The 26,369-nt window shown below is 44.2% G+C and overlaps 2 protein-coding genes across 2 annotated transcripts; both read left to right on the top strand.

Annotated features, from left to right (window-relative positions):
* Positions 1 to 1,619: 1,619 nt before the first annotated feature.
* Positions 1,620 to 25,525, top strand: LOC144325141 (vomeronasal type-2 receptor 26-like). Its single transcript, XM_077917432.1, has 6 exons — positions 1,620 to 3,627; positions 4,539 to 4,821; positions 13,721 to 14,584; positions 16,005 to 16,232; positions 19,797 to 19,923; positions 22,208 to 25,525. The coding sequence occupies exons 1-6, from the start codon at positions 3,413 to 3,415 to the stop codon at positions 23,104 to 23,106; spliced, it is 2,616 nt and encodes an 871-aa protein (XP_077773558.1). The 5' UTR covers positions 1,620 to 3,412; the 3' UTR covers positions 23,107 to 25,525.
* LOC144325140 (uncharacterized) lies at positions 8,040 to 10,993 on the top strand. The gene has a single exon (XM_077917431.1). The coding sequence runs from the start codon at positions 9,018 to 9,020 to the stop codon at positions 10,977 to 10,979; it is 1,962 nt and encodes a 653-aa protein (XP_077773557.1). The 5' UTR covers positions 8,040 to 9,017; the 3' UTR covers positions 10,980 to 10,993.
* Positions 25,526 to 26,369: the final 844 nt, after the last annotated feature.

Raw genomic sequence — 26,369 nt, 5'->3', positions numbered from 1 at the left:
ATAAAACCTAACCAGCTGCTGGTATCATGCACGTCTGCTGAATAAAATAAATTAAGAAGAAGAAGAAGAAGAGTTTGGATTTGATATCCCGCCTTTCACTCCCCTTCAGAAGTCTCAAAGCGGCTAACATTCTCCTTTCCCTTCCTCCCCCACAACAAACACTCTGTGAGGTGAGTGGGGCTGAGAGACTTCAAAGTGTGACTGGCTCAAGGTCACCCAGCAGCTGCATGTGGAGGAGCGGAGACGCGAACCCGGTTACCCAGATTACGTGACTACCGCTCTTAACCACTACACCACACTGGCACGTTCAATTATCCATGAACATAGAAAAGTTCTTCTGTAGTGATTCCCATTATTAGAGGTAGCCCGCCCAGATTGCTGTATGGGATGCAGGTTGCCTAGGAGGACAACAATATTAGTATAACTAATGAATAGGGACTTCTGGTTTCTGTGAATGGTGAAAAGGAGTGCTAGTCTGATCGTCTGAGGGACTAGAGCCCTGCGGAGATACAGGGGGAAGCGCCAAGGCAAGGCACCCCCCCCCCTTAAAAAGCCTCGAGAGGGTTCTCAAGGTGTCAAGAGGTCCAGCAGTCTGCAAAAGGGTTCTCCTGTGACCCTCAAACCCCTGTTCTAAGAGGAACGAGGAGTGGGGGGTAGGAACCGAAGATTGAGCCTGCGGACATGGCAGTATCGCAACTCCATGGGAGCGAAGCCTCAAACTCCTACCTGCAGCAGAGATCTTCCGAAAACTAAATTTAAGCCGATGGAAACGTAAAGAAGATTAATTATTAGATCTATTTCAGCTGAATTCGGTGCTAGACGGAGGGGTAAAAAGGAAGTCCATCCCCGTCTTCTGGTTAATTATCACTGCATGGAAACAACTTTCAAGTGAGAATGGTATCAATTTTACATGACTCTATTAGATATATGTCTGCCAATGGGAAGGATGGATTAAAAGCAACTGAAGCCCATTCTTCACTACCTTTTCTTGGATTTATAATGGAGAATTGTGGAGAGGACCTTCCAGTAAAGCCGTGGGTGAATTTGAGCCCAGCAGAGAACGCTTGAAACAAGACTATTGAAGTACTCTGTGGGGTGAGTGTATGGAAGCAACTATGGGCTTTGCAAGGCACATTTTGGTTGGAGTGATTTAAAGAAGACTGAGCTTGCTTCTAAAGTTTTTTGTTTTGTTAAAAGATAAATTGGATCTTTAAAGCTTGAAACTGGCCATAGAGGCTGAATATCGACAGGGAAGGCAGTGCCAGGAATTGGACAACACCTGAGAGCCACTACTCTGCCTTTCAAGAGCTGGAAGCCTGGTAAAGGGCGTTTGGACTCTGCCAGAAAAGAGGAATTATAATGATCTTCAACTGTCTGTAACTCTTTATCTTACTTCAAGACATTTTTAGAGAACTGGATCAGTGAGTCTTTTACTCTCCTCTGGATTATTACGTTGTGATTTTGTGTGGACAAACTGCTTTTGTTTTCTTTTTAAAGTAGATATCTGTTTAATTTCAATGTTAATTTGAAATCTGGATTTTAATAATAATAATAATAATAATAATAATAATAATAATAATAATAATAATATCTTTATTGTCATTTTATTTCGAATTGTATATGTGTAATGGGCAATCGTGCTGGAGGGATGGAAAAGTACAAAAGACTGTGTTTCTTGGGGAAATGTTACTTGGTGGCCTTGACGAAACTGATAAGGTATCACTGGAAAATTGGTTGTTTTGAGAACAAGGGAAAGAGAATATTGGCAAGGGCAGAGTGAATCGAGTAGAAGGAGTATTGGATATTTTAACTCTGTTTGGACCTTTTTTGATTGTTTTAATAGTAACTTATTGAACATAGCAATTAAAAAGCAACCAACCCCAAGTTTGGACAGAAGGACACAGGGAATAAGCCTTATGGTGAATGGGTGGAATTCTTTTATGAACTGAGAAATGAGTTGATGAAGGAGATAAATCAAAATTTGGATAAGACAGCAGATAAACTTATAGCCCAAATGGACAAAAATACTGAAATGGTGACAGAACTGATTATTAAGAGAGAACCAGTGACAAAGAAAACAGAAGTGGTGGAAGTCTTGATGCTGGAGGAACTTTTTAGAAAAATGGAAACTGTGATTGAAATGAAGAAATACCAGGAGATACTCAGGGCAGATATGGATGACATGGGGGGCAGGCAGGGAATATTTGGGAATGCCTTAGTGGCTGAAATAAGGCAAAAATTACAGCCTCTGAGAGTAAGAGGAGACTGTGAGGAAGGTGAGCAGGATTTTAAATCTGACTTAACTGATAGTCACCTTCCTGTGAAATTTAAATATGCCAAAGTTAGGAAAAAGAATGGAAAACACTTGTATATGTGCAAAATAATGTAAATAAATTGATACATTGGCAGGCTCAGACTACACAGTTGCAATCTGCAAAAATTAGATAATATTAGAAGAAGAAGAGTTGATGAAGTATGCATATGGAAATGCAGAAGAATTTTGTTAAAATTAGAAGAAGAATAATTGATGAAATATGCGTATGGAAATGCAGAAGACTTTTGTTAATATAAGGAACCAGAAGGGGTAATGGAAGACATGAGGTCTAAAGAACCTCAAGATAAGGTATTGAAATGTTTTTGTGAATGGGGACAAGGGGAAGAATTTGTGGGGGTTTTTTGGTAGTTAGTTGTAGAAATTAATTGTGAAAATAAAAATTAAAATTTGGGCGAAATGTTCAGATAATCCAGTGTCCCACCAAAATGGTACCATCCCTTTTTTGTGGGATATTGAATTCCATTATCATTCCCACTTCTGACTGAGTGTTAGAATCAGATCTAAGCAGAGAATTTGGCTGGTAATTTTTATTCTTGTTATGTTATTCCCCAGCCCACCAACTCATTCATAACTTCAGCATTTCAACATATCACGTTGTATATCTTAGCTTAAAATATTTTAAATATTCCTGATATTTTATATCCTTTCTTTATTACAACCCACCTTAATGTGTATATTATAATATTTTATTTGTACCGTTTTTGTTTTTATTCTGTTCAGGTCTATAACAACATGTTTTTTGCCAGTTGTTCGATTTTCCTGATGTAATGAGACCTAGTTATTACCTCATCGGTAATTACCAGTCTTGTCATAAATAAATCTCCCTTGGATAATGTCTCAATGGATTTCCAGAGAATACCAGCCAAAGTCTAAACAAGGGTATAAAAACCCCTTCCTGCTATTCTAAGCAAGGAGGAGGTCAGAGGCAGAGAAAGGATTTCTGCTTTTCTAGTTGTCGAGTTGCAAAATAGGATTTTAATCTGTGAATTGTTAGAGAAGTGCTGTTCGTGACAAGGCAGAATATTGAAAATATGTTCTAGACGGAAATGAGTGATAAGAAATATTATTTGCCTCAGTATGCTGTTGTTTATTGTGCCTCTTCTCTTTCATCTCCCACATATGGTGTGCAAACATACCACTCGTTGCACCATCCAAGATCTGTCCAGAATTCCACATGAATACTACAAACCTGGTCATCTTATTATTGGCGGACTTGCTTCTCACCTCTTTACTTCCTTTGGCGAAGAGGACTTCACAGAAAGGCTACCTATCCATCAACTTCTTGATATCTTGTAAATACTTCATGTGTTAAGTAATCAGATGATACGAAAACATTCCCCAGCTTTAACCGGGCTTACTCAAAAGCAAGTTCCACTCATTTCAGTGGGATTTCCTTCTAGGCTTAAATGGTGGTGGGGGGGGGGGACTTTTGCATAGCTGAGGCATTGGCTTGGAAAGAGGGACTGGAGATCTGAACATGTCACTGAGAAGAGGCTGCCCTTTGGTGTGCTCTCTGCTCCCCACATCCCACCAAATTTCTTCCAAGTAGAGTTTAACAATCAGACCCACAGCTTAAACTTGCTTAGTTTGAGATAGAAAGTCCTTCTCTGTTTTGAATACCGAACTTCACCTCAGAAAGCCTGGTGTGAGGGGTCTGAAAGCTCACTTCTCCTCTGAGGTAGAGATCTAAGAGTCCCAGGTGTTCTCATCCCAACCAGGCTAGACTTTTATGATGCTCCTAGTTATAAATGTCTCACAGCTCTGAAAGTGATGAGAACTACTGCATTAAGCTAGGCTATCTACTTCTCTGCATTTCAATGCAGCTCATTTGATCAGTACCTGTAGATGAATGTATGTGTATGTTTTGCGCTTTCACATTTCACCAAATGTTGCAGTGCAGTGTTCCAGTCAAGCAATGTATACAAAATGCATATACTGGGGTAAAATGTAAATATATATATATATGCTTTCGTAGATTTATATATATATATATATATATATATGCGTATATTAATGAAAGTGGTATACAAGTATACAAGTGGAATGCAATGAATTCTTTAAGGGGAAATTGCTTTGCAGATATGTGCATGTCAGAGCACAATTTGCATGAAAATGTTGAAGAATTGTCATGAGGTCCTAATTTCTATAAATGAAAATTGCATAGCATATATCCCAAGTATACAGCATAAAATTCTCATTGCAGTATTTTGCCAAAGAACTACCAGCATATCCTGGCCTTGGTATTTGCTGTCAAGGAGGTCAATGAGAACCCCAAGATCTTACCTAATATCACCTTAGGATTCCACATCTATGACAGTTACTTCAATGAAAGGATGACCTACCGGGCTGCTCTGAACCTTCCCTCCACATTTATGCCCAACTACAAGTGCAACATCCAGAAACACCTGGTGGCAGTTATTGGGGGACTGGACTTTGATTCCTCTCTCCAAATGGCAAACATCTTGGGCATCTACAAGACCCCTCAGGTAAGATACTGCCTTGGGGACTTCACACTCATTCCCCATGATCATCAGACAATTTTATCTCCCCCTCAAGTATTCTTCTTCTTCTTCTTCTTCTTCTTCTTCTTCTTCTTCTTCTTCTTCTTCTTCTTCTTCTTCTTCTTCTTCGTATTATTAGTATTCATCCTAATACTTTCCTCCAAAAATCCGTAAGTGTTGGACATCACATAAACATGTGTTTCAAAGAAGCATTATCCTTATTTATTCTCCAGCACGATGGCATTGTAGATACAGAATTCCCTTCTGTACAAATGTAGTGGGGTTCAGTATATTCTAAATTTTATCTTTTGGTGTATAAGAAATAGTTTATAATCTAGAGGCACATTTGTTACAGAAGCTAAAATGTTGTCCCACTGTTCAGGTAAAATAGGAACCCCTAATTCATTATTCCCTTCATTTCTCAGATAGCACACGTCAAGGTGATTATTTGAAACCAAGTACCTATATCTATAAAGACTCTCCTCCCTGGAAGAGAGGGGAGGGGTTGTGGTCGGGAGCCCGAGCTCCGCCTAGCAGGGGGCGTGGCCCCCTGCCTGCAGCTCACCTGGCTGGCGCTCACGCCCCCTCGGTGGGCCACCCAACCAGGTGCCACTGAGGGGGCGTGTTCAGCAGCTTTTGCTGCAGCGACAGCCTTTCCCCGGCCTCATTCTTCGTCGTCGCCACTTCGGAAGTCAGCAGAATAGGAGGTCTCCGCTACCTGAAGCCAGGGAAGTATTTTGGGTCGCGCCTTTTGTCTGCGGCTAGGCTGAGGGTTTGGCTCTTTTATTCCTTTATTCATTATTGTTTACTGCGGCGGGGTCTGGGCTGAGTGTTGCGTTTTGGTGGGAAGTATTGTGGGTTGTGTCTGTGTCTTTTAATCTCGACTGCTCCTGAGGCTGGCTGTGTGCTTGCGAGTGTGAGTGATTTTCGGCGCGTTTTTTGCCTACCGCTTGCTGAGTGTTTTCGGCGCGTTTTCTAGCGTGCCTGCCCCGCCTGTTTCTCCCCTGGGATTCGTGGCGGCTCCTCTCTCAAGCCTTTGTTACAGCACAAACCCCACCATCGCCACCACTTTCCGGCTGGAGTGCAAGGAAAATCACTGCTAGCTGCGCGTCCGGGCTACAGCCCACGTGGGAGCTTCTTTCAGGAGCTGCCGGTTCCGCTTCCGGCCGCCCCACAGCTGACGCGCGTAATTTACTCACTCCACCGCGCTTCTCCCGACCTTAGGCAGCCGCTAGGCAGCTTTGGGGCCAACCAATAGCTGATACGCGGTATTAATTTTTTGTTTTTGTTTTTGTTTTTTGTTTTTTCCTTCTTCCCTCTTGTACTCCAATTTTAGTTTATTTTACTGTTTGCTGCCGCTAAGCCACCTTGGCTGCCCACCAGCTGATGCGCGCGTTTGGTTGATCTGGTTGGCTTCTACGTATTTTACTCTACTTTTCCGCTTTTGCTTTTACCGCGTGATCTTCCACGGTGGGTGAGTGGGGGGCCCCCCCTTTTGTGGTGCTGAGATTCAATACGAGCCGGCGCTACCGCCTAGTCTCTGGAAGGTTTCTTTCCCCGTTTTGTCTGCGTTAGGTATAGTTGCCCCCGGTTGTCTCTTACCGAGCGTGGACAGTTTAAGCTTGGCTTCTTGTTGTTACTTCCTGGGCTCTTTGTGCTTGCTTGCTGGTGGCCCCTGCTGTCTCTTACCGAGCGTGGGCAGTTTAGGCTTGGGTTTCTTGGTGTTACTTCCTTGTTCTTTGTGCTGTGTGGCTCTTCTAGCACCAGGCTCACGTGTGTTCTCCCACCCACCTCCCACCCCATTACTCGGGTCTGTATCCTCTGGGCTAATTATTTTCCAGCGCGGCTGCTTGCAAGAATAACAAGCCTCCTACAGTAGTTTAAAGCGTGTTGGGTTCAGAGGGGTTCAGAGTCTTTTTAGCCTCCGTTTGCTTTCAAGCCGGTTTACTCTTGTTCTTGTTTGTAACCCCCTTCTAGGAACACCCCCCCTTTTTATTTTCATTTAGTTGCCCCTCCTTTTGTCTGCTTGCTGGAGGTTGGGAGTCTTGGAAAGGCTTTTGTTGGTTTCATGGTTGCTGCAGTAACGCTGCTTGTAGCTCAGCAGCCAACAATAGGTACTTTAGGCATTGTTATTTAGCATTGGCATCAGTGGAAGATTGTAATTCACTCCCAGCTTTTCCCCTGGGGACCAGGCAGCTCAGTTACTGTTCTATTGTTCTATTGTTCTGTTCCTCACCACCAGCTTCCTGGCTTTGAATAGGGGCGGTTTCCCCTGAGGGAAGGAGTCATTTAACCCTGCTGCACTCTTTGTAACTTCTTTTGTTTGGCAGCTGGGGGATTCTGATTGTTGTCTGGTTGCCCAGAAACCAAATAGCTTGCAGTTTCCTGTTTCATTGGGAGAGAAGCCTGAGCAGTTTGAGCAGCTGGCATTTTGTTCTCTTTACTATACCTAGGAGGGGCCTAGTAGTTTTGTGTGTGTTTATTTCCGCTTTACCTTGGGTCGACACCCTTAGGGAGGGGCTTGTTCTTCACAGCTGTAATTCAACTATACTGTGCTGTGTCAGGCAATTGGGGAACATCACCAGACACTGACAATTGATCATAATATTCTTTAATTGTGGGATAGCAAGAGTAACAGATTGATTTCAAATTGATACAGAGATTACGTTGGTTCACTATCCCAACCAACTCCTCAAAATACATACATAAATAAATAAATAAATAAATAAATATTAAATATAAAATAAAATAAATAAATAAATAAATAAATAAATATCACTATCTGTCTATCTATCTATCTATCTATATATATATATATATATATATATATATATATATATATATATATATATATAAAATAAAAAAATAAAAAAAAAAATTCAAAAAATAATATTAATATAACATAGATAGTAGTAGAAACATACATACATACATATATTAGGAAAACACTAGTCATATATATACGCATATATATACATTAAAAAAAAAAAAAAAAAAACCTACACACACACACACTATCAAGCATCGTCGCGGTATTAGCGCACAAAGCGGACCCATGGCTCCTAAGAGAAAACACGCGTCCGAAGCCGCACGCAACGCTGAGGGGAGCACATCCCGTGGTCAGCGGGGGAAGGGCAGTAAAGCAAAGCCCGTTGCCCACTTACTCAATGCTTTTAGATCATTTATCGACGAATATGAACAACGCTACCCCGATGCGAACCCTAGCCCCCCCTCTTCGCCAGATGTCATCCCTGAGACTCAGGTGATTCCGGGGGGTTCAAGATCCACTCGGTGGGATGAATTACCTAGTACGCCTGCCGCCCTGTTTGATGATGCTCAGGGGGTTGGGGCTTCTAGCCCTGGTCCGGTACAGACCAGGTCCCAGTCGCAGGCTAGGGCTTCTGCGCCTCGCGCTCGGGGGGGGAAAGCGCTTTCTAAGTCTGCTCGTAATAACGATCCTGCTGCCCCCAGCTCTTCCACCCGCACGCAGGACAAGCGGCCCAGGGAGCAGTCGCCGGATTCAGGGTCTTCCGCAGGCGAGGAAGACGAGCCACGGGAAGCGGAGGACGCCACCACTGCAGCATCGGTGGAGAAACCTTCGGGTAAGAGGCGCGAGAAGAAAAAGCACCTTTGTAGGAAAGGCAAGTCAAGAAAGGACGACACAGACGATGATACAGGTACTTCTTCTTCTGACTATGATAGTGACGCGTCCCTGGGTTCCTATTGGGGGAAGGGCGAGGAAGTGTCTGGTCTCCCGGACTGGGCTCTTTCAAGGAGGGCCAATAGCCACCGGAAAAGGTTCGGGGGGACGCAAGAGTGGAAGGATGGGGCTCTGGTAAAAGACGCCTCCATATCCACCTACTCAACCTCAGATGTTATTCCAGGCGATCATCTTTCCCCCAAGCTACGTGGAAAAATATTAAACGGAGAATTTGTTGACATGTTTAAGTTAGTGCCCCCGGCTGAGGAGTTGGGTAGGGGAGAAAAGAGGCCTTCCCATGGTAAGAAAAGGAGCAGGTACCCCTCCGTACCTAGGACATTTGAAAACTGGCTCGATGGTTTTCAGGCCTTTATGGGGACTATTGTTGCTGCCTACCCCAAGAGGGCCGTTCACCTTGTCGCTTATCTTTCACATATTCGCACGGCCTGCGCCCTGGCCGGTGAGGCTGCAGCCATAAGTTATGACAAGAAATTTCGGAGAAAAGCTTCCAGGATCCCGTTGGCACGCTGGGATCAGATTGAGAGCGGCATCTGGTCAGTGGCGGTTGGCCCATACGTGGAGAAGAAATCAGTTGACCCATATCGGTCGGCCAGGAATGAGCAGAGGAAAGAGTACAGGCGTCGCGTATGTTGGGAGTATAATAAAGGGTCATGCCAAAGGCCATCTTGTAGATACCCGCATGAATGTGAGAGATGCGGTGGGGCTCACCCCGCTACATCTTGCTTTAAGGGGGGGAAGCAGCCCTTTCGTGGTGGCCGGGGGTTCCATCATCCCAGTCCCAGGGGAGCCCCCGCAGCTGGGAACAGGAGATGAGGTGAATCTGGAATTGGCCTTCTCCCCTATCAAGCTTACCCCCCTATGTAACCTTTTGGCCTTGTACCCAGATAAAGATGCTGCATCCTATCTACGAGAAGGGTTTTCCAGCGGGTTCCGAATTCCTATTGCAGGTTCTTTGATTGCGAAAGATTCACCAAACCAAAAATCAGTTAGGGAAAGGCCGGAAGTCGCCGAACGTAAGATAGCCAAGGAGGTTAGCGCAGGCAGGGTGGCAGGCCCGTTTGACAGCCCTCCCATTCCAAACCTGCACATATCTCCACTAGGTATTGTGCCCAAGAAAACCCCCGGGGAATTTAGACTCATTCACAACCTCTCTTACCCAAAAGGCGGATCAGTTAACGACGCCATCCCACCTGAGCTATGCACAGTTAAGTACGCTTCCTTTGACCAGGCAGTCAAGCTAATCCGTAGTTTTGGACGCGGGGCGCTGTTGGCAAAGTGCGATATCGAATCGGCCTTCCGCCTTCTGCCAGTCCACCCTAGCGACTTTAGGTTGCTGGGTTTCAAATTTCAAGGGAAATATTACGTTGACAAGGCCATGCCAATGGGCTGCGCAGTGGCCTGTTCGGCATTTGAGGCCTTCAGCACGTTCTTGGACTGGGCCCTTCGGTTCAGGACAAATTCCTCTGGGGTCACGCATTATCTGGATGATTTTCTTTTCGTGGGTCACCCCGACACGGGTGAATGCGCATTCCTACTTAAGGCCTTCGCAGCCCTTGCGCAGGACCTGGGGGTTCCACTTGCAGCCGAGAAAACGGAGGGACCCGCCACGCGACTCACTTACCTAGGCATTGAATTAGATACTGAGGCTCAGTCGTCACGCCTTCCCGTTGAAAAGATTGTAGCCCTGAGGGAATTAATTCAGGACACTCTTAGGCTTAAGAAAATTACCCTCAGGCAGATTCAGTCTTTATTAGGACACTTTAATTTCGCGTGCAGAGTGGTGTCCCCCGGACGCCCCTTCTGTGCCCGCCTTTCTAGATTGTCAGTCGGTCTTAGACACCCGCTCCATAGGGTTCGCCTCCCAAGGTCGGTCAAGTTAGATCTCGAGGTGTGGTTGGCCTTCTTAGTAAATTACAACGGGGTATCTCTATGGCAGGACGTTTTGAACTTGTCTTCAGACTTCCAGGTACAATCGGATGCGGCCGGATCCATAGGCTTCGGCCTGTACTTCAAGGGGCGTTGGTGTGCTCAGCGTTGGCCGTCGGCTTGGTTAGGCCAGGCCATCACACGGGATCTCACCTTTCTCGAGTTCTTTCCTATAGTGGTGGCTGTTCACATTTGGACGGAAGAGTTCCGGGACCATCGTGTGTGCTTCAGGACCGACAACCTGGCGGTGGTGAACATTCTCGCCAGGCAGTCATCTCGGTCTGAGAGGGTTTCCTCCCTTCTGCGGGCCTTCGTCCTCCGTTGCCTTGAGTACAATATAATATTTTCAGCTAAATTCGTACCTGGAGCCAATAATGATATAGCCGATGCCTTGTCTCGATTCCAGATTCCTCGCTTCCGGTCGCTGGCACCTGGAGCACAACAGTCGCCCGAACCCTTTCCGGAGTACCTGTGGAACATTGGAGACGCAAAGTGATACAGGGAGTATTAGCGTCCGTAGCACCTTCCACGCTCAGGTCCTACAAGAAGGCCTGGGGTGATTTCATGGGTTTCAGGTTCAGGTTATCCGGGCTTTCATATAATGTGCCCCCCACCACAGATGACGTTTTGCAGTATCTTTCGCATCTCGACGACCTGGGACGGGCCCCAAAAACATTAAAAATTCATGTAGCAGCTATCAGTTTCTTTTCAAAGGCTACATTTGCCCATGACCCGTGTGGCGACTTCATGATACGTAGGACAATCGAGGGTTGGAGCAGGTTACAGCCTCCCAGGGACGAAGGCCGTAAGCCGATTTCTTACGGGTTGTTGTCTCAAATTCGCAAAAAACTTAGGTTGATTTGCTGGTCCAGGTTCGAAGCACGCCTTTTTTCTGCAGCATATGCTATCGCCTTTTTCGGCGCACTAAGGGTTGGGGAGGTTGTGTTTGAAGTTAGTGCACGGGGTCCAAACCGCGGACTCCTGTGCGAGGATGTGCAGCTGTCTAGCTCTTCCGTGTCAGTACTCATACGACAGTCCAAGACCGATCAGGCTGGCAAGGGTGTCCTGGTCAAACTCACAGCGTCAACACAGCAGGGCCCATGTCCGGTAAAGGACACTAGGCGGTATCTCGACCTTAGGCCACCGGGCCCAGGTCCGTTTTTGATTCACGAGGATGGGTCGCCCATGTCGAGATACCAATTCACCAGGGTATTGCGCAAGGCGATCGAGGCCTGTGGACTATCTGCCCTGGAGTACGCTGCGCACTCTTTTAGGATTGGTGCCGCAACCACGGCTGCGCACTTAGGGCTACCGGCTGATAGGATCAAAGAAATGGGCCGGTGGAGATCCAATGCTTATAAATCTTACATTCGCTAGTACGCGACCAGTCGCTGGGCCCCCACTTACCTGCCGTCTTTTCTGTCTTTACCCCTAGCTTTGCTCAGAAGAAGCGTGTGGATCTGCGGCCACAGTATTGTTCATTGGGCCCGCGTGCGTGCAGCAAGTTGCGGCCTGGCACCAAATCTTGGCCTCCCAAATGATGTCCGAGTTTCCTGGTTTGCGAGAAGAGGCATGCGATGGGAGGAGCTGTTGCCTTTGCTCCGGGAGAAGGTAGCCAACTTTGGCCCTCCCGACGCTATTGTGATACAGTTGGGAGAGAATGACCTAACCAGCAGAAAGAGTGCGGACTTATTGGGGAGCATAAAAAGAGACTTGAACACATTGGCAGCTATGTGCCCCAGAACGACGGTGTTCTGGTCCTCCTTCCTGAAAAGAATCGAGTGGCGCGGAGCGCAAAGTTGTTTGGCCATTGAAAGAACCAGGAAACTCGTAAATCGGGCGGTAGCCCGTTGGGTGCGCTTTATGTGTGGCCGTGTCATCCGGCATGATCGTATCCGTATTAGCGACCAAGCTATATACCGGAATGATGGTGTCCACTTATCGGACTTGGGGAGCGACATTTGGTTAGCTAGTGTCAGCAAAAGCATCTGGGATTGGTTGCAGCAGTGAGGGTATTGGCGGCGAGCCTTTGGCTCGGGTGGCGGTTAGGCATTGGAATAATTGTGTTGTGGTGTGTCGAAGTGCTAGGTTTGGCCATCGCCTATGCCTTCAATGTTTTAGGGGTATTCCGTTAAAGGAATCTGGGGGTCGTGTATCCGTCCGATGCCTGCTTGGCGGGAGGCCTTGGCACGACCCTCGGTGACAACAGGGGTGAGCCTAGAGTCGGATTAGCATCGACAGGCTCCACCTACTGGTGAAGAACCCATCGTCCAATGCCTAAGCCAATACCTTTTCCATTTGCTGTAACCAATAAAGTTGTGGCCTTTTCTTGCCCATTAACCATATATCTCGTGTCCTTGTGTCTTTATTTCACCACACGGGGGTCGGGTCCTCGAACCACAAAGACTCTCCTCCCTGGAAGAGAGGGGAGGGGTTGTGGTCGGGAGCCCGAGCTCCGCCTAGCAGGGGGCGTGGCCCCCTGCCTGCAGCTCACCTGGCTGGCGCTCACGCCCCCTCGGTGGGCCACCCAACCAGGTGCCACTGAGGGGGCGTGTTCAGCAGCTTTTGCTGCAGCGACAGCCTTTCCCCGGCCTCATTCTTCGTCGTCGCCACTTCGGAAGTCACCCACCCTCCACTCCCTTTTAGTCAATGTTTTAGGGGTATTCCGTTAAAGGAATCTGGGGGTCGTGTATCCGTCCGATGCCTGCTTGGCGGGAGGCCTTGGCACGACCCTCGGTGACAACAGGGGTGAGCCTAGAGTCGGATTAGCATCGACAGGCTCCACCTACTGGTGAAGAACCCATCGTCCAATGCCTAAGCCAATACCTTTTCCATTTGCTGTAACCAATAAAGTTGTGGCCTTTTCTTGCCCATTAACCATATATCTCGTGTCCTTGTGTCTTTATTTCACCACACGGGGGTCGGGTCCTCGAACCACAACCAATTGTTCTAGTAAAGCAAGGGGGATGTAATGGGGAAGGAAGATGAGGGGAAAGGAAAGGGAAGCTGCATTGCAGGATTGTAGGAAAACTGGCATGCAGCAGTAGAAGAGAAGGAGGGGTTTTGACCTACAAGCACAGGGGGCACTCTGTGGAGGCTAGATCTGTGACTACCCCCAGCTTTTTGGAGCCCCCCTCCTTGAGGCTACCACCTCATCTCACGTCTGGGCAGGCTGGCCTGTAAGCACATACCCAGTCCTTCTACATTTATGGATTTTGCGCCTTTATTTCCTTTTAGCTCACTTATGGCTCCTTTGCTCCAGAGGATGCTGGTCATAGCCAATCCACTTCCTTCTATAGGATGGCGCCCAATGAAGTCCATCAATACAGTGGGATTGTTGAGTTACTTCTGCATTTTGGTTGGACGTGGGTTGGGTTGCTTGCTGCAGGTAACGTCAGTGGAGAGAGATTTATTCACACCCTGAAAACTCTGCTTTCCCAGAAAGGCATTTGCTTGGCCTTCTCAGAGAGAACCGTGAAAACGGCATATTTGACTGAGTATTACGCCATGTATTCCCAATGGATCCAAATTTATCAAGTTATTATGGAGAACAAAGCCAAGGTTATTGTTGTCTATGGAGAAACAGAGTCCATGCTTAGCTTGCGAATAATGGTAGCACTTGGTGCAGTGGACAATGGAACCAAGACATCTGAGGGCAAGGTGTGGATTCTGACAGCACAACTGGACTTCAAAGCACTGACCTTTCAAATGAACTGGGATATGCAACTCTTCCAGGGTTCCCTCTTCTTTAGAGTTCATTCAAATGTTGTACAAGGATTCAAAGCCTTTCTTCAGGTCCAAAATCCATTTGAGGCAAATGGAAATGGTTTTCTCAAGCAGTTCTGGGCACAAGTCTTTCTCTGTTTATTTCCAAGCTCCAGTACAGAGGAGCAGGCCAGTGAAACTTGCACTGGAGAGGAGAAGCTGGAAAATCTCCCTTCATCTGGCTTTGAGATGAGCATAACAAGCCACAGCTATAGTGTCTATAATGCTGTCTATGCCGTAGCACATGCTCTAGATGCCATGTTCTTGCCCAGGACCAAATTCAAGGCAATGATGGAAGGAGGGATGCAAGAGTTTCAGAAGCTAAAACCTTGGCAGGTAATGCCTACCACGCAGTACAATTTATTAGACCTGAACAGTGATATGTAGCACAGTACCCTGAACATTTTTGAGCACTCAGTGCAGGATCATATCCTCACCTTAACTTGTGTGCAGAGAAGCAGGAGAATATAAGAAGCAGATCTGATCCTACACTGAGAGGAGAAGTGAGAGCTGGCAGAGAGTGGCAGACAAAGCTGAACAAAATGTAGCTGTGGCTGAGGAAAGGAGGTGGGAAAGACTGGGCACAGCCCCTAAAATGGCTGTCCATGAGCAGCAAAAAAAGTGGGGAGGGTTTTAAACATTTATTTATGTACGTACGTGCTTGCTTGCTTACTTACTTACTGAAATTGTTAATTGAAGTCATCTTTGTTAGAAATCCCTGGAAGCCAAGACCCAGTTTTCTGCCAAGGACTCTTTGGTGAGAGAACCCCAGCAGAGATTTAACATGGCAAAATAAAAGTGTGGAAATCTAGATTGTAAAACCGTAAATGTGTCCTTTCCCCTAAACCCCCAAACTCTCCACTTCCCTAGCACAAAGATGGACCACACATTTAATAAGTCACAACAATCAAAGATCAGATTCATGTGCTTTTCCATATAGCAGTCACAAAATGGTAAAAGTTCCTAAACTATTGGTATAGAAACACTAGACTCAGACTCTATTCTTGTCAGAAACAAAGGAGGTTGGTTAAAATAATTTGGCTAGAGGGAGCAGTTCATACACAGAATTCACATGTAGACTGAGTAGAATAAAAGGCTTTGTTACCCATTTCCTCCCAAGGTGAAGGAAAGTGACTTAGGCTAAGTTTGGTAGGACAGCTTACTCTATGGCATTAACCACTTTGTGCATTAATCCGACTCAAGCATGCTGGTTACATGAGGCTGGTTACCCTACAATTCCTTTGGGAAGGGATACAGTAATACCTCTGTGAATGTCCGCCTCGTCTAGAGTCCGTTCTGGTGAACGTCCACAGAAAACCAGGAAGTACCATAAGAGATTACTTCTGGGTTTGCTGTTTGCGCATGTGCAGAAGCGCTAAATCGTGCTTCGTGCATGCACAGAAGTGCAAACTGCTCCGCACACGTGTGCAGACACAGCGCATTGCCCTGGGTCCTTTTTGGCTAGCGGCTGGGGCTCTGGAACGGATCCTGGCCGCAAAACAAGGTACGACTGTATACAAGCAGTGGCACCTAAAAAGCATGGATTTTTTTTCTCATTTCCTCTTTTTGGGGAATAAATTGGGATTTTCCCCATAGAAAACAATGGAAATCGTCAGCTTGCTATGTGAACACTCTCAGGAATGGATTATGTTTGCATAGCACTACCTGCATGTACTGACAGTCTGGAGGCATCCTGAGTGCCAATAAAGAGAGACATTAACATTACTTTATGATTTCTATTTTCCTTTCAATGCAGCTCCACCCCTTTCTTAGGAGTGTCTCCTTTAACAACTCTGCTGGGGAAACGGTATCTTTTAGTGCGAACAGGGAAGTAGAAGCTGGCTTTGATATTACCAACCTGGTCACTTTTCCAAATAACTCCTTCATGAGAGTCAAGGTTGGAAGACTGGGTGCGGAGGCTGTTCCAGGCCAGGAATTCACCCTTGATGACAACAGAATGGTGTGGCACAGAAGCTTTCACCAGGTGAGGCATAATTCCTACATCTATGAGAGATAGGGAAATAGAATGTTATTGTACTTACAGATCATCAGTCCAGCACATACCTGCTTTTCTAAAGGTAAAGGTACCCCTGCCCGTACGGGCCAGTCTTGCCAGACTCTAGGGTTGTGCGCCCATCTCACTCTATAGGCCGGGGGCCAGCGCTGTCCGCAGACACTTCCGGGTCACGTGGCCAGCGTGACAAGCTGCATCTGGCGAGCCAGAGCCGCACATGGAAACACCGTTTACCTTCCCGCTAGTAAGCGGTCCCTATTTATCTACTTGCACCCTAGGGTGCTTTCGAACTGCTAGGTTGGCAGGCACTGGGACCGAGCAACAGGAGCGTACCCTGCCGCGGGGATTCGAACTGCCGACCTTTCGATCGGCAAGTCCTAGGCGCTGAGGCTTTAACCCACAGCGCCACCCACGTCCCCACCTGCCTTTCTAGCCAGATTCAAAACATTTTCCTCGGCACTGCTTAATAGAATCATAGAGTCGGAAGTCATCCCGGAAGTTATGTAGTCCTGAGGCAAGGAAGAAGTTCTACCCCTATGCTATCCATATAATCAGTTATCAGTAATCAATATATTCATATATGCTCACACATAATCAGGGCTTACAGTATTTTATAATCCATTTTGAATCAAAGGGAAGCTGTGCCTTAGCTAACTGCATATTGCTTGAAACAGCAAAATTAGGAGCCGACCTTTCTCCTACAAACATCCGTGTACCCTGGACAAGGGGAAGACGTGAATCAGAGATTCTGGTACAAAATCCCCTCAGATACAGGCTAAATTAATCCACAGAACAGGAAGAGCAAAACCACAAAATCTCCAAACTCCATGTCCTGTCATAACTAGGGGAGAGGTTAGACAGAGCGTCGGAAAGCAGAACTAGAACTCCGTGCTTGACCAGTGCTTGACCAGGAGCTGGAAGCATGACAAGAAGCTTGCTAATTGGCTAATTTTCACTGACAATATCGTGAGTCCCTCATGGTTGTCTCATTATCTATGATTTGCTGTGATCTGCTCAGGTATAAAGGCCTCTGGATTTCTGTCAATCGGGGTCCCAGTTCCTTTTGGAAGAAATTCCAAACTGGGTCCTTATTGCCTGCCAATAAACTTCACCTTCTTATTCTCCATTGCTGAGTCTGCCTGATCCTTATTTAGCACCGGGCGAGTACCTGCTTACTTTCTCGTGCTTCAGTCCAACCTCCGGCGATGCAGGAAACTCAACATAAGATGAGCTTGCTGGATCAGGCCCATGCCCAACAAGTCCAGGATAATGCCAATGGCCAGTCTTGTCCAGTATCTGGACATGGCATGTGGCTGTTGGCTTGGGCTCTTTCTCTCCCAGGGAACTTCATGAGTCTCTTGACAAAAATAAGGTGTTTGTGGTTTGCAGATCAAATTCTGCTTGGTGAGAAGGAAGCAGGTGACATGGAGGTTGGTGGGCAGCTGTTCTTTGTCACCAACTATAGAATGAGGAAAGAGGTTTCTTAGATTGGGGAAGAATCAGCTCTCCCCAGGGATGTTCACCTGGTGTCTCCCTACATATCTTTAAGCACCAAGTGAAAACATTCCTCCCAGGCCGTTGGTAGATTAAACCATCTATGGCCTTTTAACCTGTTTGTTTGTTTGCTTGTTTCAATTGTTATTATGTTGTGCATTTTTGTATTATTTTTTTAAAAAAAGGATTTTACTGTGGACCTCGTGTTAAGAACTTAATTCGTTTTGGAGGTCCATTCTTAACCTGAAACTGTTCTTAACCTGAGGTACCACTTTAGCTAATGGGGCCTCCCGTTGCCGCCGCATGATTTCTGTTCTCATCCTGAAGCAAAGTTCTTAACCTGAGGGTTAGTGGAATCTGTAACCTGAAGCGTATGTAACCTGAAGTGCCTGTAACCCGAGGTACCACTGCATATTGTAAAGTGCCTTTGGATGGAGGGTGGTACAGAAAACAAATAAATGAATAAATAAATAAATAAAAATATGGTTCTCAGAATGGCCAGAGAGATGCTTGTGGGAAACCCTGATCAGAAGACCACTCTCCTCTTTTGTGGTTTCCATCATATGGTATTCAGCAGCATAGGGCCTATGAATATGGAGACATAACCTCCCTCAAGGCTAGTACCCATTGATAGCTTCTCCTCCACTGATAGACTTATCCTCCATTAATTTTTCTAATTCTCTGCTAAAGCCATCCAGCTTGGTGGCCTTCACCGCCTCCTTTTGGAGTGAGTTTCATAGTTTTAAATATACTGAATGAAGAAACACTTTCTTTTATTTGGCTTGAATCTTCTAACAGACGTCATTGGAGGTTGCTGAGTTCTAGTGTTATGTGAGAGGGATAAAAACTTTTCTTTCTCCACCTCCTCATTTTCTTCTTCCTTGTGTCACTTGTACCATGTTACTACCCACCTCACATCTTGATTGTTTCTAGAGAGGAGCTTAAATGGACCAGTTTGCAGCTAATTATGACTGGGCTTTCAGCAGTTTAATGCCCTTTCAGGTTTTGCAGTAAATGCTTTTTTCTTCAGATATTACCTCCTTTTTTCAAGGCTGTTTCAAACAATTTGTGCCAGGAGGACCTGTTTTAGTTCCTTTCACTCCGAAAAAAATAAATAAATCCCACCTAAGTTACCATAGCTTTGGCATTAGATTCTTTATAATTTTACTGAGACACCAAAGGCAAATTTGTGTGTGTGTATGAGAGAGCTTAAATTAGCCACTTGTATCCTAAGGAAAAAGGAAATGTGGGTTAGGGATGGAGGAGAATTTCATATCACAACAATTTAATGAAAACTGATTGACTTTGTATCTTGGTACACAGATGGAAGGATAATTAATTATCCTTCAGGTTTCACATTTCTCTGAATTTTGTGGTCTAGTTCTCAGCTCAAAAATGGACCAAAATCATTTGAAAAATATACATTGAAGTACAAAATATGTTTGAAGATGCATCAATTAAGACAAAAAGCATGGCAGGAAGTGTGAAGGGGGCTTCTAAGAGCATTTGGCTGAACTCCTTTACAGTTTCATCATATTTGGGGACCAAGAGAACAGCACAAAGTTCCAAATTCATCATCCTCAAGCCTTTTATTGGCATCACATACAAACATCCAAAACAAATCAATACAGAATTATCACTTCCCCAGTGGCACAAAACATTTGCTAAAAGAAAGGAGGCAGAGCAGTATATCATCACAAAAGTTCCAAATTATATGGAGGCTTCTAAGCATGTCCAGCCTTTTTAATACTGTCTACTCAGTATGGGAAGGTTGGTGGTGAACAAGTATTCATTTTATGTATGGGGGGGAGGGCTGGTGAAAATGAACTCCCAGTTCCCTTCCCAGTTTAAGCCTTCAGGCATTCTTTTCACAGACGGTCAGTTTCAGCATTCTTTTTTAAAACTACAAATAACAAAACAAATAGTTTGGTCCTCAGTAGTTTAGTGTCTTCCTACTGCTGGCTTGGGGGGGGGGATGAAGTCCAAAGCATTAATAATTTCTGTGTGCTAAAATGTTTATGTGTTTCTTTAAATGGGCAGGTTCCACCCCTTTCTGTATGTAACCCAAGTTGTCCTCCTGGTTCCAGCAAGAAAAAGAAGGAGGGGGAGCCATTCTGCTGCTATGATTGTGCTCCATGTCCTCAAGGCAAGATTTCGTCCCAGAACGGTAAGAGACACGAGATATGTACTTTTCAAACATATGTCATGTTAGACGTTGTTGGAAATGTTAAGTAAATAGGTAAATAATTGCTAATATGGCAGACCCTCCAAGTGTCCCTATTTTCCAGGGACGTCCCTGAGTTAGAGAAGCCGTCCTGGTTTCTGATTTGATCCCAGAATGTCCCACTTTTCCTTTGGATGTCTCTATTTTCATTGGAGAAATGTTGAAGGGTATGAATTTATCTGACCCCCCGATCTGTCTGAAGGCAATCCTATATGTTGTTGTTGTTTAGTCGTTTAGTCGTGTCTGACTCTTCATGACCCCGTGGACCAGAGGACGCCAGGCACTCCTGTCTTCCACTGCCTCCTGCAGTTTGGTCAAACTCATGTTGGTAGCTTCGAGAACACTGTCCAACCATCTCGTCCTCTGTCATCCCCTTCTCCTTGTGCCCTCCATCTTTCCCAACATCAGGGTCTTTTCCAGGGAGTCTTCTCTTCTCATGAGGTGGCCAAAGTACTGGAGCCTCAGCTTCACGATCTGTCCTTCCAGTGAGCACTCAGGGCTGATTTCCTTCAGAATGAATAGGTTTGATCTTCTTGCAGTCCATGGGACTCTCAAGAGTCTCCTCTAGCACCATAATTCAAAAGCATCAATTCTTCGGCAATCAGCCTTCTTTATGGTCCAGCTCTCACTTCCATACATCACTACTGGGAAAACCATAGCTTTAACTATACAGACCTTTGTTGGCAAGGTGATGTCTCTGCTTTTTAAGATGCTGTCTTAAAAATGCTATATATGCTATATAGGGAAGGATTTTTTTAATGTCTATTATTATTATTATTATTATTATTATTATTATTATTATTATTATATATGTTGGAATCTGCCCAGAATGGCTGGGGCAACCCAGTAAGATGTGTGGGGTATAAATAGTAAAATCATGATTATGGAATGGGACATCCCTATTTTCATCAGAGACATGTTGGAGGGTATGATATGGTAAGAATTTACTTCTAAACCACTAGTTCTTGCTGAGGTGAGGGAACAACCTTTAAATAAACCCCAACAAAGAGAATATGCAAGTGAAGTGTCCAGTAGGGACCTGGTTTATTAGAGAAGCTATTGCAATGAGGCAGCCTCGCTAAATCAGTTAGCCAGTTAGACAAACTGCCTGAAAGCACATTTTAACAAAGATTTTATTGGGTTTTTCACACATAAACATACATCATATAACATCATTGTAGAATGCGTACCACAAGAAAGGTTACACGTCGAGGGGTGAAAAGTCCCTGTTTTATGTTTCCCCTCATTTATCTTGATTAGTCAAACTCTGGAGCTCCAGGTATAAGCTTTTACTCACTTATTGTACATCTTCCTTGACAACTAGACCTTCAGAAAGTGCCATAATCCATTCCTGTATCTTCCCACAGCTTAAGGAATCTCAAGGAATTCACAGGGATTGTAACATAAAACATCCTAGCCACTTGTGCCCTCTAGCTAGACATACAATCCTTCAGGGGCAGATGAGCAAGGAATGCAGTGATTCGGCAGTTTATCTGGTATAGGGGAGCAGCATAAAAGAGTTACCAAAATGCAGGAATACATGAATCAAATTCATTCTTTGCTACATACGTTCTATATAGAAAATAAATGTAATTACTATGGGATATACAAAAAAGTATTGACTGTATAAAGTAAAAATTCTACATTGGTAATATAGGCATTTTTGTACATATTGTTTAATTGGAGGTCTGCATCAAAAGTTTTTAGAGAAGCATACATTTTGCAGGGTAACTGTGTTTTGGTTAATGTGTTGGTCAAAACAGTGCAATTTAGATGACTTTCCCAGTCAAATTTCAATAAAACCAAATTTCTCCTCCATCTCTATTGGCAGACAGCCCCAATAAATGAATATGTACCTTACTCTAAAAAGAAAAGGTTTATCACCAATGATCTAATCTTTGTTTGAGGTTAAAATAAGGCAGGCAGTACTAAGCTAAAAGGAACCAGTGATTTGTCTTGGTATAAGACACCTTCCTAAGTTCCTGTACTGAACAATTACTACAAGGAAGAATTGTATTTGTGGTTACCACTCTTTTCCAGCTAAACTGCACAATGTATCTTATGGGGACACCCCAAATAACATAGCACACAAAGCTGAGGTGGAGTTCTCATACATCGCTTGCAATCTGGTTTGTCTGGAAACATCTTTAACCCTAACAGTTCCATACTAGCAGCACTGGAAACTCTCCAACACATCTGAACTCTGAAATGATTATTTCCTCTCCAGATATGGATGACTGTGTTGGGTGCCCAGAAGATCACCATCCAAACATGGAACAATCGCAATGCATTCCAAAGACCATCAGCTTCTTGTCTTTCAAAGAGCCACTGGGGATAAGCTTAGCATTGTTTGCTCTTTCTCTCTCTCTCCTCACAGTGGTGGTCCTAGTCATCTTCATTAAACATCAGGACACACCCATTGTCAGAGCAAACAATCGGGACCTCACCTACACTCTCCTCACTTTTCTCCTGCTCTGCTTCCTCTGCCCATTGATCTTCCTCAGCCCTCCAGAAAGAGTGAGCTGCCTGCTCCGACAAATGGCTTTTGGCCTTGTTTTCACAGTGACCGTTTCTTGTGTGCTGGCCAAAACGATCACGGTGGTTCTGGCCTTTGTGGCCACCAAACCAGGATCTAGAATGAGGAAGTGGGTGGGGAAAAGACTGGCAAGCTCCATTGTGATTTCTTGTTCCCTTATCCAAGTGGGCATTTGCAGTGTGTGGTTAGGAACCTGTCCCCCATTTCCTGATTCTGACATGCACTCTGTGATGAGGGAAATCATTCTAGGCTGCAATGAAGGGTCAGTTGCCCTGTTTTACTGTGTCCTGGGCTACATGGGCTTTTTAGCCATTATCAGCTTTGTTGTGGCCTTTTTTGCCAGGAAACTGCCTGAGAGCTTTAATGAGGCCAAATTCATCACCTTCAGCATGTTCTTGTTTTGTAGTGTTTGGATCTCCTTTGTTCCAGTGTACCTGAGCACCAAGGGGAAATACATGGTGGCTGTGGAGATCTTCTCCATCTTAGCCTCCAGTGCTGGCTTAATGGGTTCCATCTTTTCCCCAAAATGCTACATCATTGTGTTAAGACCAGATCTGAACAGCAAGGAGCAATTAATAAAAAGGAAGTAGTAAATTATCCTATCATCTCTGTTTTTTATTTTATCAGAATATGGACAATATAGTCTTTTTCTCCACATCATATCATGTTGTATTTTATGTTTGTTATTGCCTGGTATTTTCTGGAAATCTTCAAACATTTTAATTTATGTCCTTTGTTACAACTGAAACAAGTAACTGTTATGGATTGAGCTTTGGTTTTGGTCTTTGAGCAGGACATATAGCTTGAACCATGGGTTTTTCAGTACTGGTTACAGACTGCTCTCCTTTCAACACATTGTAAAAAGGGGAAAACTCCAGAGAGAATTAAAATATGGCAGGAAAGATGCCGAAAACAAGAGATTGTCTTCAAAAATCTTCAACAGAAAAAGCTTTTTGTTCTTATGGTTTAGGAAGGGGTGGAAGAAGGCTGGCGGGGCCACATGTTGGACTACCGTGCTTAAGCCAACCAGGCCTTAGGGCCTATTTCCCACAGCACAAGACCATGTTCATCCTTGAATCCATGCAGCTAAGTACATGGATTTCTGTACAGTCACTGTGACCTTGATGTAAACATGCACCAGACACTCAGGTGGTAAGCTGCACTAATTGATGGCATGCAGGTATATCTATGAACACAAATGAATGGGGGATGGATCTAGTAAAGCTTTAGGCTGTGTCTATGTGTATAATAAATAAAAGCCTATTCAGCTGCTGTGAGTACTCCATTCCTATTTTCAATCCTGGGAAATATTCCCTGATTAAACCTATCTTGTCTGACTGTTCTCATTATCTATAAACATAAAAAGAGTTATTTTGAAGTGATTCTCAATATTGGAGGTAGCCCCACCAGACTGCTGTTTGGGATATAGGTGGCATAGGCGGACAATGGGATTTAGTAATACAAGTAACAGATGGATACCATGTAACATAAAAACTATCCCATTTCTCTATACCCTCAATTATTCACGTAAGTTGGGTCAGATGCTTAGATAATACTAAGCTCCAAAAGATGTTGTACCTTCCCTCCTTTGTGTGCACAGAACTACCACTTTAAATACTAGCTAGTTCCAGCCATACTGTAGCCAGTAAGACAACTAATAATCCTCTATAGTGAATTCCACAATTATTGCCAGGTCTGACTGAGCAATAATCTCACTTATATCTAGAATCAGATATAAGTAAAGAATTTGGCTGGTAATTTTTATTCTTGTTATATTATTCCCTCCCATCCCACCAACTGTTTTTGTTTTTACTCTGTTTAGGTCCATAACTTCACAATAAAGGATCTGTATTTTCGATCCTGTGAAGGGGGTGTAATCTCATTTTCCTCCACCCTGCACCCCACAGTTCCAGGTGCAATACCTTGGAAATTACACCTCTTTTGGTGGCACATATATTCTTTATGTGCATTTGCATGTGTGCATTAAGAGGTAAATTGAAGTGTCTCCCTTAGAAGTCAATAGAACCTGTTAATTTCTATTTTACCAGTTTCTCATTTTGCCTATCTTAAATTTAGTTCTCCACATTTCCTTGTCACCAACACAAACCATCTACAAAACTCAGTGCCCTTCACCATCCTTTTGTCTTGGTATAATTGTCAGTAAACTAATAAACAAATAGTCAGGTGGAAAATTTAAGGACGTTATATTAATCATTTGCACTGGTCAGATGAAGCATTTCAGCATTGATAACAGACTGACCCACTCTTATTTTCTTCCTCATTGCAGTTAATTCTGCATGCACTTTGTTGTCCCATAAAGGGACAGAAACCACTTCAAATGAAACCCCACAAACATGTTTTTTTTGTCATCCGTTTGATTTTCTTGATGCAAAGAGAGATAGTTATTATCTAATCTGTAATTATCACTTTTGTCATGACTAATTCTCCCTTGGATAATGTCTCAATAGATTTGCAGAGAATATCAGCCAAAGTCTAAACATGAGAATATAAAAAACCCTACTTGTGATTCTAAGCAAGGGAGAGGGCAGAGGAAGAGGCAGGATTTTTGCTTCTCACATTGTCAAGTTGTAAGATAGAATTTTAATCTGTGAATTAGTAGTCAAGTTCTGTTTCTGTCAAGGTAGAATATTTTACTGAAGCTAAGGTTCATGTTCTAGATGGAAATGAGGGTGTCTGATTAGAAAGAATATTTGCCCCAGTATGTTGTTGTTTTTTCTTGTGCCAATTCTCTTTCATCTGCCACATTTGGTGTGCAAACATACCACGAGTTGCACCATTGATGATCTTTCCAGAATCCCACATGAATACTACCAACCTGGTGATCTTATTGTTGGCGGACTTGCTTCTCACCTCTTTTCTGCTTTTGACAAAGAAGACTTCACAGAAAGGCTAACTACCCATCAACTTCTTAATACCATGTAAATATTGCATATCTCAAATAATCATCTGAAACAGAAACATTCCCCAGCTTTAACCTTGCTTACGCAGAAGCAAGCTCCATTGATTTTAGTGGGATTTACTTCCAGGCAGGGTGTGTGTGTGTGTGTGTGTGTGTAAATTGGTAATCTAGTTCTGAATATTGAACTTTACCTCAGAAAGTTTGGGATGAAGGCTCTTAAAATCTTGCCTCTCCTTCTGAGGTGGATTTCTAAGAGCCCCAGATGTTCTTATCCATGTCAGGCAAGATATACAGGATTCTTCTAGTTGAAAATGTGTCACAGGTCTGAAAAATATGAGAACTACTCCATTAGGTTAGGCTACCCTGCTTCTCAGCATTTCAATACAGCTTTTCTGTTGGATCAAATCAGTAACTGTATATAAATGTTGCATATATGTCTATGCTATGCGCTTTCAAAAGATTTTAAAGGTCTCTATTGATGTCAGTGTGTGGCTGTCAAAGTTGTGCTGTTACTGTGGTGCGGGCCTGTTTGCTACTTGGGGACAGGGGAAGAGAGAAAGGGGGGAGAGAGACAATTGTGTTTCATATTTATAGAAAGGGCCTGGATCAGGTACATTCATTCTCAATAGCCTTAGCAACAACAGACTGTAATAGGCTGAAGGTTCCGATCAGTGAAGAATGACAGTTAACTGTCAGTTGGTACAAGTAATGAGTGAGGTTTGAGGGAAAGACCAGAGAAAGCTGAGGTGAAAGTGGACAAACAAGGTATCAATATTAAGCCAATTATCCCCAGTGTGTTAATAATATCTTGTGGTGAAGATTAGAACAAGTGAGCTGGAGTCTATTTTAGGCTGTCCAGTTCTCACCAGATGAATGTCATAAAAGCAGATTTTTTAAATGAGCTCAACTGTCCAAGCAGCCAGAAATACAATT

Source organism: Podarcis muralis, chromosome 13, assembly GCF_964188315.1.
Source record: "Podarcis muralis chromosome 13, rPodMur119.hap1.1, whole genome shotgun sequence".
Lineage (NCBI taxonomy): Eukaryota > Metazoa > Chordata > Lepidosauria > Squamata > Lacertidae > Podarcis > Podarcis muralis.
This window is presented reverse-complemented; position numbering and strand designations above follow the sequence as displayed.

Excerpts from the sequence above, each read along its gene's own strand:
- LOC144325141 (XM_077917432.1), top strand. The coding sequence starts at position 3,413 with ATGCTGTTGTTTATTGTGCCTCTTCTCTTTCATCTCCCACATATGGTG. Across the intron at positions 4,822-13,720 it reads GCATCTACAAGACCCCTCAG|CTCACTTATGGCTCCTTTGC; the intron begins GTAAGATACTGC and ends ATTTCCTTTTAG. Across the intron at positions 19,924-22,207 it reads CAAGATTTCGTCCCAGAACG|ATATGGATGACTGTGTTGGG; the intron begins GTAAGAGACACG and ends TTTCCTCTCCAG.
- LOC144325140 (XM_077917431.1), top strand. The coding sequence starts at position 9,018 with ATGACAAGAAATTTCGGAGAAAAGCTTCCAGGATCCCGTTGGCACGCT.